The sequence below is a fragment of the Nicotiana attenuata genome, unplaced genomic scaffold, assembly GCF_001879085.1.
Source record: "Nicotiana attenuata strain UT unplaced genomic scaffold, NIATTr2, whole genome shotgun sequence".
Classification (NCBI taxonomy): domain Eukaryota; kingdom Viridiplantae; phylum Streptophyta; class Magnoliopsida; order Solanales; family Solanaceae; genus Nicotiana; species Nicotiana attenuata.
The window spans coordinates 146,881-159,474 of record NW_017672048.1 but is presented as its reverse complement, the minus strand read 5'-3'; the positions used below and the strand labels follow the sequence as shown (position 1 = coordinate 159,474).

The 12,594-nt window shown below is 34.7% G+C and overlaps 2 protein-coding genes across 2 annotated transcripts; one reads left to right on the top strand and one right to left on the bottom strand.

Moving 5' to 3' along the window:
• The first annotated feature begins 1,017 nt into the window (after positions 1 to 1,017).
• Positions 1,018 to 4,728, top strand: LOC109211529 (probable methyltransferase PMT22). Its single transcript, XM_019375069.1, has 8 exons — positions 1,018 to 1,791; positions 2,159 to 2,308; positions 2,621 to 2,891; positions 2,968 to 3,078; positions 3,274 to 3,448; positions 3,543 to 3,785; positions 3,870 to 4,064; positions 4,199 to 4,728. Exons 1-8 carry the CDS (start codon positions 1,243 to 1,245, stop codon positions 4,407 to 4,409), a joined length of 1,905 nt encoding a protein of 634 aa, XP_019230614.1. The 5' UTR covers positions 1,018 to 1,242; the 3' UTR covers positions 4,410 to 4,728.
• Positions 4,729 to 4,820: 92 nt separating this feature from the next.
• Positions 4,821 to 6,989, bottom strand: LOC109211530 (peptide-N4-(N-acetyl-beta-glucosaminyl)asparagine amidase A-like). The gene has a single exon (XM_019375071.1). It carries the CDS (start codon positions 6,755 to 6,757, stop codon positions 5,021 to 5,023), a length of 1,737 nt encoding a protein of 578 aa, XP_019230616.1. The 5' UTR covers positions 6,758 to 6,989; the 3' UTR covers positions 4,821 to 5,020.
• Between the last annotated feature and the right edge of the window lie 5,605 nt (positions 6,990 to 12,594).

The window sequence follows — 12,594 nt, the reverse complement described above, 5'->3', positions numbered from 1 at the left end:
GGGTTTCTAAATCTCGGGTTTTTTTCGAGTTTTCGGTTTATTCGGGTTTTTCCGGTAAAATCTTCGTAGAACAAAACATATAACTTGTGCTCAAAATATTTCTTTAATCCTAATAAGATACAACTATATAAAGTATTTTTTAAGAAAATAATACAAAATATGAGATGTGTCATGGCATTATCCTAAAATATTCAACAATATAATATAAATATTGCTAATTAAAAAGCCATAATAAAAATAAACATAATCTAAAAGTACTAAGTCATGCTAAAATAAGTAGAGTAATAAGGGAGTATTAATTACATGACTAAACGCTAAAGAAAAAATAAAAATAGGTTATGCATTTTTATCTAAATTATTGCAAAACTAAAAATAGATATTCAATACATTCCCGTTTGTAGTATTGAATTGAATGTCTTTTGTTCGCATTAGTATTGATTTGATTTTGATTTGGGCTTTTTTGTTAGCATTATTTGATTTATTAATATTGATGGCTATAAAACTTATTGGAACATTTAAAAGTTCTAAGTTCAACCTTGAAATAATACCTTAGAAGATAAAATTATGAAAAAACTTAAGAGTTTGGTTTCGGTTTGACTTTCTTTAGTTAAAACCAACCAAACCAATTATGGTCGGGTTTTTTTTCCCAATACCAAACCAAATCAAGCCAAACCATAGTCATTTTCTTTTTCTCGGTTTAACTCGTATAATTGGGTTGGTGCGGTTTATCGATTTCCTCTGTAGGCCCCTAGTTGCAATATTCCACTTGCATTGCATGAATAAAAAATCATGGGACTCGGTGACAAATGGTAGTCCAAAAATCCATGTGCTTATTAAAAACCTATTGACAGCAAAAATTGCACTCTGACTAGGACTTTGTTAATGAAAAACTCGGATATTAAGAAATAAAAAAACAAAAAAGAGGAGGGTAAGCTCAAACCCCCTGGTCTGGGGGTCGGTGGCACTGTTTACACAACTCCTTTGCTGCCATAAAAACAATAATGAGATTCTAGTGTTAACAGATTTGCCTCCTTTGTGTGGCCCCAGATCCTTGTAATCTCTAACCATATTTCAAAATCATCAGTTTCATTTTTTTCGCCTTTGGACTTTTGACTCTCTCTCTCTCTCTCTCTCTCTCTCTCTCGCATATGCTGAATTAGCATTGCGTTTTTTCACGTCATCGTTCTTTTTTCCTCATCTCTCTTGCTAGAGAGAACACAAAAGAATTATCAATCCAAAAAAATGGCTATATCATCATCTTCATCGTCCATGCAAGATATCTTAAAGCAACGCAAATACCCATTCATCTTCTCTTTTTTCCTTTTACTCATCTTCGTCACTTTCCTCCTCATTTCAAACTCCCAGAAATCTCCCATATTCGTTGCCATCGACTTTGCTCAACGTACCTCTCAATCCAAATCATCAATTCCCGATAATCCGGAATTGAATCCTAACACTATTTCAAACGAAAACGTACCGCTGAATAATAGTATTACGATCAATCCTGAGTCTGACGTCCCGCTGAATAATAATTATACGATCCATACTGATTCTGATACATTAATCAACAATGAATTGGAAAGGTTCGCTTATGATTGGAAGCTATGTCCCGGTCCCGTGGCGGTTGATTACATACCGTGCCTTGATAATTGGAAAGCAATAAAGGCAATAAGGTCAAGAAGGCATATGGAGCATAGGGAAAGGCATTGTCCTGTACCTAGTCCCAGGTGTTTGATTCCGTTGCCGGTTGGTTATAAGTTGCCGGTTTCGTGGCCTAAGAGCAGGGACATGGTGAGATTTTCACTTCTTTGGTGGTAAGATTTTTGTTTTCTAGCTTAAAGCGTTGTAGATATATATGATTTTTTAACAATTAGCTGCTTGCTCGCAACTCGATTGCTAACTCTGTCCATCAAAATTTATTTAGGTAGATGAAACGAAATTACCAGTATTTTTGTCTCAACTGACATGGAGCTAGATATGGTTTTAGTTGGTTTTTGGAAGTTATTAATTATAGGTCCAAATAATTGTTTTTCTGTTTATGTAAATGGAGCAACTTCTAAATTTGCTAAAGCTTAATTTTGTTTTCTTAGAGCGTTACTTTCTATTCGTCATACTATTTATTTTTTATTCCTCATTTCTTTCTTCTTCTGCGCGATAGATATGGTACGACAATGTTCCTCATCCTAAGCTTGTGGAATATAAGAAAGAACAGAATTGGGTTAAACAATCTGGTGAGTATTTTGTTTTTCCTGGAGGTGGAACACAATTCAAGGATGGAGTGAATCACTACATCGAATTCATTGAAAAGGTACTCTGTCTATTTGCATTCTCGCCCATCATAATCCCAAGCGACAATCATCGACAATATATGTTTGTTTCTTTTAATTTTCATCTAAAGCAATCATCTAATGAATGTAATATTCATTGTTAATATCTGTCTGTACATTGATGTCTTTCATAATCAGTAGAAGCGATATTTCGTGATATTAAGTTAGGAAGAGGCACTTCATATCCCGCGGTTTCAAAAAAGAACTCCTATTGTTAATTTTAAAAGTGTTCATTTAATTTTCCTATTGTTAATGTTCTCATGGTGTCTTTTTCCTTCTTGCTTTTTATTCAGACTTTTCCAACAATTGAATGGGGAAAGAATATAAGGGTCGTTTTAGATGTTGGATGTGGTGTTGCTAGCTTCGGCGGTTATTTGCTGGATAAAAATGTCATTACCATGTCATTTGCTCCAAAGGATGAACATGAGGCTCAGATACAGTTTGCACTGGAGCGCGGAATCCCTGCTACTCTCTCAGTCATTGCAACTAAAAAGCTTGCATTTCCAGATAATGCATATGATGTGATTCATTGTGCAAGATGCAGGGTTCATTGGCATGCAGATGGTAACTGACTATTCTCAAATTTCTAGGTCCTTCTACCATCTATATTGTCGACATGGTAACTAATTGAAACCTGCAGGAGGAAAACCATTGATGGAGCTCAACAGGATTCTTAGGCCAGGAGGGTACTTCATATGGTCTGCAACTCCAGTTTATAAGAAGGATGAAGGACATAAGAATGTCTGGAAAGGTTCTCGCACATTGATACTTAGTTTTTTCTACTTTCTTTCTGTTTGTTGTTGATGAACTATGTAGAAAGTGACTGCAAGAGGCAAGCTTAAAGAAAAGAAATACAGCACTGTAACGGTGAAGTTACTCTCGAACTGAATTACTCCATATTTGTTATGCTTGGTAACATATGATTTTTCTGTCTTGTTCTTTGCAGTTATGGTTAATCTGACAGAAGCAATGTGCTGGAAGATGGTGGCAAAGACCTACTTTAAAAAGGCTAGAGTCGGGCTAGTCATATATCAAAAGCCAGATTCATCTTCCTGCTATGAGAATCGTAAAGAAAATAATCCCCCTATGTGCGAAAAGAACCATAGGCTGAATAGTTCATGGTACACTTGAAACACTTTGATGAAAATTATCATCTATATCCTTATTCTAATCACATTTTTTCCTTAATCTTGTCTTTCACATCCAAATACGCAGGTACACGCCACTGGACATCTGTCTTCTACCACTCCCCACGAGTAGCTACGAGTGGCCTGCACCTTGGCCCCAGAGGCTCAACAACAAACCTCTAAGTCTATCCCTTGAAACAGACGCCGAAGAAATATTTAATGCGGATACAAAACACTGGGCAGCTTTGCTATCAGATGTGTACTTAGGAGGTCTTGGCATAAATTGGTCAAATGTGAGGAATGTGATGGACATGAATGCAGGCTATGGAGGGTAAGACAAATTTATTTTGTTGGAAGCATATTAATTTTGTGCTGCTTCCTCATCGTCTTACTGTTTTTCCTATGGTTAATGCAGATTTGCGACTGCACTGATTGATCGACCCCTGTGGGTAATGAACGTCGTTCCTATCAGTGGACCGGATACTTTACCCATTATCTTTGATAGAGGGTTGATTGGCACATACCATGACTGGTGCGAGTCCTTCAATACCTATCCGCGGACATATGATCTTCTACATTCCAGCTTCCTCTTTGGAAATTTAAGTCAAAGGTTCAGTCATTACTTCCTGGTTACTATTTTGAGCTAATTTTTGCATGACTTGTTTTAGCAAGAATAGTCAATTACTTAACAGGTGTAGGCAAAATTTTCTTTTGAGATGAACTTTTTGTTGTCTCTTTTTGCAGATGTGACCTAGTGGATGTAGCTGTGGAGATGGACAGAATGCTGAGACCAGGTGGATATTTTTTAGTTCAAGACACTTTGCAGATGATTAAACAACTTGGCTCAATTCTGCGTTCACTTCATTGGTCGGTAACTCTACATCAAGAGCAGTTTCTCGTTGGCAAGAAAGATTTTTGGCGCCCCAAAGACACAGCAAAAATATCAAAGTCCTAAACAGTTTTGTATATTTTACAGTTATATCTCCAGTTTATCTGTAGAGAGAAAAGAAAACATACTTCTCAACAAGTTTTGTATATTCATTCATTTCTTCTCAAGGAGAAGTATTCAAATTTATACAAATACATACTTCCAGAGGAAAGTGATTTTTGCCTCTAAAAATGAAAAGATGTTCGCTTCTTGGCACCACTTATCTACAGTAACATTCCTTTTGGCATACCAGCTTTTTTGTAGAGAGATAAAACCATAATTTTAACATGATCCGCCTCTGTCGTGGAGTACTTATTTTTGTTGTTATTAGTGTTTCTTTTGGGAGCAAAATATGAGAAGAGAGTTGCAAGAGGAGATTATCTTCAATTACTACTCCTGGATATGCATATCCAGAAGACAAGAAACACTCAGCGGAGGTAGGCGAAAGCAAGAAAGATGATTACATGAAGCAAATAAAGTTCATTTCCAGACACCTCACACCCTTATTGAAGCCTGCACCTTTCACACAAAAACATAAACCGTACAGGCAAACTATTTAAACAGAAACCAAAATCTAGTCTAATGCTACCTACACACGTGATGATTGTAGGGCAATAGAGGATTCTTCAAACAGAGTGTCACAAAGCAGAATATGATCCAAACTTCAAAGGAGCTGCTGCACAAAGACTGTTTGCAGTGTCATTCATAAGCTTGCCATTGGCAGCTGTAATGCTTCGAGAATAGCAACCAGCTTCACCCTCATAAGAATAACTCTGTTGAGTGGTTGCGCCACCATATAGAACATTGTGATCTTGAACAACCATCCACCCTTTGCATTGCTGCCGATTTGTCAAACTGCTTGAAGAACCTCCATCCAACTTCTTCTTCTCCTTCCATTCGTGGTCCAAATCAGAAAGCATCAAACTTGTACCATTCTCCGTTGATGGCAAAGTCTTACTGGTTATAGTAAGCGGATATTTCCTCTTTACTTTGGTCTTAGAGATGTTGCCTCCACTAATAGACACTACTCTAACTTCAATCTCCTCTTCCACTTTTTGCTTAATGTGCTTCTCAGTTCCGTTCAGATAAAAATTTATCTTGTTCTTGAACTTCAATTCTCGCGAAACTATAGTAGTCAAATTGCCTGCTGATGAATTCACCCAAGAAGAAATCTCGCTCTTCCTCTTCAACTCAACCTCAAATGACCCATCCAACCCTATAAAACTCGAAGACCGCTCAATCTTGAACTTAGGAGTACCCAAATCAAAAGCTTTAGCCTGCACTTCATTGCTATCCAACCAAAGGTGCAAATTCGCATCCACAAGCCAGAATGGGATACTATCCGCAACTCCAAGCCCAAAAAAGTGATCTTGGCCATCAAGTAAAACCCCCAAAAATGATGTTAAGTCAATGTCATAAGAAGGAAGATCAAATGCCCCTATTGAAACAAGTGGTTCCCAATACAGAGGATTAATTCCACCTGCGAAAATAACCGGGAACGGAACCACAGATCCTACCAAATACTCATCTATATTCAACAAAACTTCCCTGTACGATCCGTGGCCTCTCCGGGTAGTCAAACTATTATTCTGTATGTACGAATCTGGAGGATTTGAGTACCAAAACTCATCATACCCATGAGATGATACATAAATTTCAATCACAGCTTTATATGTGTTATTCGGAATAATAACTCTCTGTCCATGCAACTCCGATTCGTTTAGAATTCGGAACCAAAATCCTTCACTCCCATTTCCTGATGTTATTGGTATTATCAAATCTGCCGGTTTTTCATAGGAACTTTTCAAATTGTTCGCTCCTATTTCTCCCACAGCCTTAACATCATAGTAGAGGAAACTAACATTAACATGATAAACGCCTGTATAAACATCGTTGACCATATTTTCTAACATGACAGAAAGAGATTTATTGGCGTTGACCAGGATGGAGGAGTACCTGGTGACGTCTTTAATAACGGACCAGAAAACGCCGTTATCAGTAGGCTCGGGGGTGCTAGTACGGAGGAGCTCGGCGCCGTCAAGCCAAACGGCAGCGATACGGTCGTATTGAAAACCATTGGAAGAAGCATTGAACTGAAGAGATACGTGGGTCCAAGAGCAATTGGAGGGAGGAGAGTATAATACAGAGAGCGGTGGAAGACCTATTGTATTGCTGAAGTTGTGGGTGAGGATATGAAAAGTGCATGAAGGAGTGAGATTAGCAAATGGCAATGGAGGAGTGATTTCCAAGTATTGCTGCGAAGAAGTAGTGTTATTTTGGCGAAGACTTTGTTTGGTTAAGTGGGAATGGTGCTCAAGGGAAGAAGAAAATGGAACTATAAAACTGATGAAAAAGAAGAAGATGAGAATCGCCATGAGAGAGGAAAATGGAGTATTCAATTCTTTGAGAGCAATCTTGAGATTAGATGTGTAGGGATCCAATTCCAATGTGTGGTTTTGACTAATCTTTAGATGTAAATGCTGATTCTAAGTTTGGTGTAAATACGTGTGCTAAGTTTTGCGTGTGAAAATTTGAGATTGCAATCTTTCTCCTTTCATGTCGACTTTACAGAACATGAATTGATGGAATAGTATAATAATAATAGCAGAGATATGACTAATACAACATCAAAGATAGTGGTGGGAGGGTTCTACTCTCAAAATGACACTTCCTACTCAATGTGAACATTGTTTGACTGGGCACGGAGTTTAAGAAAAAATGAAGAATTTTAGAATTTGTAATCCTAAACAAGTTAAAATGGGGCATATAGTATTTGTGTGGTTATAAAAGCTTCTCGAATTGTTACCAAATTTAGAAAGGGGTCATTCTTTTTGGAATGGACCAAAAAGGAAATAGGTTCACATAAACTGGAACAGAGGAAGAAAACTTTACACGGCACAAACTCAATTTATCCGAATAAAAAACTAAAAACGAAAACAAGATTACTCCTTCTGGACAACATTAATAAGTGACCAATTTGCTAAAATAATAAATTCAAGACAAAAATAGATAGTGTAACTAAACTATCCTTAATTAAATATTGTAGCATAATTTAATGTGAGGAGTAAAAGACCTTTTAGAGATACATACATAAGTGTAATTTTGGAAAAACAAATTGAATTTTTTCTTAATTATATAAATAGACATTTATTTTGGAACAAAATAAAAAAAATTGATCACTTATTATGGATCGGAGGTAGTAGCTATTAATATGTAAATAAACAATTATGAAACGTCAGTAGGAAAAAGAAAATTATGAAAATTCAATGAAATAATGGTGCTTACTAGAACCATAAGGTGACAAATGGCAGATTTTTTGGCGAAAAGAAGGGTCATGGTACCCAACTATTTCGAGACACTGACGTTTTTGAATTATTTCACTCTTCTAAGGTTTCTTGTCTGTTTTCGTTCCAAAATTTTCTAAAACAGAATATATATCCTTTCTCGAAAAATATCAAAATGCTATTTTAACGTATTGGGTTGCTTTATTTTACTCCTTAATTTATCCCCTTCAAAATTATGATTCTTAGTAGGCGTTTCAACAGAAAAAAAGTGAGATTTTTTAAAAAATAATTTTGAAGTTAAGTAAAAAAAAATATTCAAACCTTAAAATTTTGTTTGAACATGCATATCGCTTGAAAAAAGTTACCAAGAAAATATTATTTACCTGAAACAATAGTAAAAAACTTAAAGCTCATCTTCAACAGTCAGTTAAATGTATAAAAACAACAATAACAAAAAAATATAAATAGGAGAAAATTCTTAAGAACAAATGGGTCCTTAATATATATAAAAAAAAAAATGAAATCATTGGTCCAGAGTCATAAATCTAACAGATTTGTCGAAAATTATTAAGTTTAACTCTTTTCTCTCCGTGCGAAACAACTTCTTAGGACCATTCCCGGTCAAACACCCTCCTCAATCGCAGCTAATAAAGTAACCCACAACAGCTAGAGGTAGGCGTTGAGACTGTTTGGATTGAATATAAAATTTTTGGTTTGGATTGTTGATTTATAAATTGAAGAAACAATAATTCAATTAAGTTCGGATTGGATTAGATTTTTAAAGTTTAATTTTGAATTAATCGGTCTGGTTATTCTGGATTTTCGATTGGAGTTTTGACACAATTACCCACAAAAATAAAACTATTTACCCTTGTCTACCCATTTATTTTTCTACCCATAAACTAATTATATTTCCTACCCATAGCAGTTTTTGTGGAGAATTTTTTCTTTATTCTCCAAATCTTTTTTATTTCTATACTTCTTTTCTTTTTTTCTTTTTTCTTTTCTTATCCTTTTCTTTTTTCTCATTTTCTTCCTATTTTTTTATATTTTTTCTCTTTTATTCATTCATTTTTGCCCAAATCGTATTATTGTTATTTTTTCCATAACTTATTTCACACTCTAATTTGACTCCTTCTTTATTTTTTTTATTTTTATTTTTTTCTTTATTTCTCGTTCCTTTTTTAATTCCACGTGATTGCCATGCAAACCTTGATCTCCTTCCCTACAAATATTAGTACATACTCTACCATTAGCAGTAACACCAACCAGTGATGGAGCAAGACAATATAATCTACCGCCACTAAATCTCCATATATACTAGTTAGAATAGAAATGATAATAAAATATTGGAAATTGCAATAAAAATATAAGTAGCAAAAAAGACTTCTAGTACCACATGATACCAATATGGTATACATGTATACCAACAGAGTATATGATTGCTCTAGAATATTGCTACAACTATCTGTGACTATACTACTGTACCAAAACATTAAAGGATACAATAAAAGTATGAGAAAATTACATGCTCGCATTGCAAGGTAAATATTCGCAAAGCAACTTGCTCATTCCATATACTAACAGGGTGTACAGTTGTATGGGTCGTTCCAACAATTGCCTATAATTATAAAAACTATTACATAATACACATAATCTATATCCATCAGCACAAAAATTTTCCAGCACTGCAAATCACGTTCATATAAATAATTTCAGAATAGAATTCACTTAAAAATGCAGCCAAAACAACCAAAAAAATGTTCAAACTACCATATGATACCAATATGGCATATAACTATACCAACATGGTATACAGTTTTACTGGTTAATTCCCGGCAACTATATGACTATACTACTATTACATAACACACATGCATAAAGAGAAAAATAAAAAAATAGTGTACCACATGTTAATGTAATAAAGTATTTCAAGTTATTGAACTATATTACTATTATTAAAAGAAAATCAAATATTGTACTAATAAATGCAGCTAATACAACCAAAAAATGATTCAACTAGCATATGATACCAATATAGTATATAGTTATACTAATAGGGTATATAGTTGGAATGAATTGTATACCAAAATAGTATATCTGTATACTATTTGAGTATACAATACAAATTCGTCTTCTTCTCTTATTCAACTATATTTCAACCCAACTTCTAAAATCTACTACAAAATCTCCACCAAATTGACTAAAACTTTAGATACAACCTCCAATCAACTTTCCAAACAAACCCATATAGGATCGGATCAAAATAATTAAAAACTCAAACAAACCAAGTTATGAGTTTCAAGCTTCAAGGTCCTTCAATGGTGGATTTGATTTTTGTACAATAAAGTCAACCCACCAAAAGTTCTATATTCAGGGGGAGGAGGCGGGTAAATAGTTTGGGCCCCATGGGTAGGAGTAGTAAATAGTATAGATATGGGTATTTAAGGGTAAATAATTTGTATTTAATGGGTATAAAGTGAGCTTTTCTCTTTTCGATTTTGAGCCTATAAGTGAGTTTCTTCTTCTTCTTCTTATTATTATTATTATTATTATTATTATTATAAATGAACATTCAAATGAAATATTTATGTTAAATTGCCGACCTTTGGATTTGAAATCATTGCTTATGTACCCGGTATTGGCCTGCATCTTCACGTGACTCAATAGGAGAGATTGACCTGACCTATCAATATTTCATTATTCTCGCAACAATCATCCAAATAAAGTATTTATATAAATAATTCCATTATCAAAGAAATGCAATAGAGACATTAATAATGCTGATATAAGCTAACAATAGTAAAACCATATAAAAAAAAAGACATAAGCTAATGTGTAATGAGTAACGTATTGGACATTGACATATGAGATAATGGACTAATATCTAATGGATAGCATCAAATATAAAGTATAAAGTACCGAATCTAGTATACTATCAAAATCTAAAAAATTTAAAAATTAAATTCGAAATTTAATCCATAATCCGAAATTCGATTCAAGAATCCAAAAAATATTAAATTTTAGTTTTGATTTCGGATTTGTCCAAACTATACCACCCTAATAAGAGCCATGCATTGGTTGATAAACTCTATGCCCTAATCTTTAGAGAAGCTCTCTCTTCGTCATTTCAAAAATGTCAATCAAAAGTAATGGTGGAGAAGAATCAGCCCCATGTTTTGGCAATTAGAATATATTGTTTAGGTTTCAGAATCAGGTATATTTTGTTTCTTTGCTTCTGTTATTTTTTGTCAAACTCCATGTGAAATGATTCTTGTCATTTGTTAGTGTTAAGTTTTCTAATACTACAATTTACACAAAGTATTAGATAGTGGTCTAACGTTGATGCCTTTTGTCTCATCGAGTGCTGAAGAGTGGTTCAGAGAATATTTAGAAGTAGATGCATGCAAATGTACAATATAGCAAATATGTTCGAGGAGGCATCTTTTAGCATAAAAATTTACCATAACGAGTCGATGAAACATCAGTGAAGCAAACTGTATATTGAAATCATGGTAGAATACTTCTTCACAAACGACTCGGGAGTGCTCAACATCAGTCTTTAAGCAGTTTTATCACTAACATTATAAATAATTACACCCTCCAGTTCACAATAAGTGACCAATTTGCTTTTTCATTTTCGTTCAAAATAAGTGTCCAGTTATGTAATCAAGAAAAAATTCAATTTGTTTTTACAAAATAACCCCTATGTACATATCCCTAAAAAGTTTTCTTACTCCTCACATTAAATGTTTAATTAGGGGTAGTTTAGTCATAGTAGGTATTTTTTTTATAGAATTTAGTATTTTCTTAATGGGCGTGCTAAAAGTAAATTGGTCACTTATTGTGAACTGGAGGGAGTAATTGACTAGCCGAACTTCAGCTACATATGTTAATATCAAATTAAATCTACTCTAATGGTACACAATACACTGTTTGACCAAAATGTATGAAACCTTTAGTTAAACTAATTAAATAAGAAAATAACGGGTAAATCCTAGTTAAAGATAATAATTTCTAGATCCGAAATGCGTTTGTGCAGATAATGTGGGATTGCATTAAAATCGATTTAATGCTATGTATATTAAATGATGTGGTTATGAATGAGTGGAGAGTAATGATAAGCAATAAATACATTAAATGTAGCTAAATGTAAATAGAGAAAAAGATTACCCAATATTGAATGAGGTGGATGATTCCTCTCCCTTACAATGATGTAAGACAAATGAATATGAGAATATAAGGAGCTTTCTCGAATCTGATGCGAGAAATATGGGATAAACAACAAATCGAATCTCTATGGAAAGACAATGTTTGTATTTTACTAAAGAGTCAATTTTTCAAGAGAATTCTAATCATATAGAATATTACATGCCCATGTTCTTCTCTCTACCATTCTATTTATGTGGGACATACCCCTTACCTAACCTAAAGTAAAGGTACAGAGAATATTCAATGAAATATTCTCCTAAATATCTTATTACAAAACTAGCCGTTATTGCCGGCCTGGACATCCTACCTCGGCCTCGATTAATTAGTGCGACCTCGGCCTATTCGCCTAATCCTGTGTACGACCTTGGTCTAATCGCCTCTTAGTAATCTATTCTTATGCCAGGTCCCCTTAGTCAGATTTTGACCCGTACAGTTAGTCCCTCCACCTGTCGAGGTTGTTCTTGGACGAGCTCGATGGGCGGACTTCGCTAGTTGCAACTTGAGAAATCTGGGTGCGTAGGTCGAGTTGTAACGTTTTTATGGCGAGGTGACGACGTGGCACTTCGAGAGCCACATCCGACCGTTACGTCAGTTTGAAATAACATCATTTGATCATGCGTCATTATGGGGCATGTTCCTGATACGTTACGTCATTTCCCGCGCTCCTTACGTTTCGAAATTAATGTGGCGGCGTTTGTCCTTCTCGATTGGGGTGG

What these genes read in the sequence shown, in the direction of transcription:
- LOC109211529 (XM_019375069.1), top strand. Translation starts at nt 1,243, where the DNA reads ATGGCTATATCATCATCTTCATCGTCCATGCAAGATATCTTAAAGCAA. An exon ending in ACATCGAATTCATTGAAAAG is followed by an intron (nt 2,309 to 2,620) that starts GTACTCTGTCTA and finishes CTTTTTATTCAG; the next exon opens with ACTTTTCCAACAATTGAATG. An exon ending in TTTGGAAATTTAAGTCAAAG is followed by an intron (nt 4,065 to 4,198) that starts GTTCAGTCATTA and finishes CTCTTTTTGCAG; the next exon opens with ATGTGACCTAGTGGATGTAG.
- LOC109211530 (XM_019375071.1), bottom strand. Translation starts at nt 6,757, where the DNA reads ATGGCGATTCTCATCTTCTTCTTTTTCATCAGTTTTATAGTTCCATTT.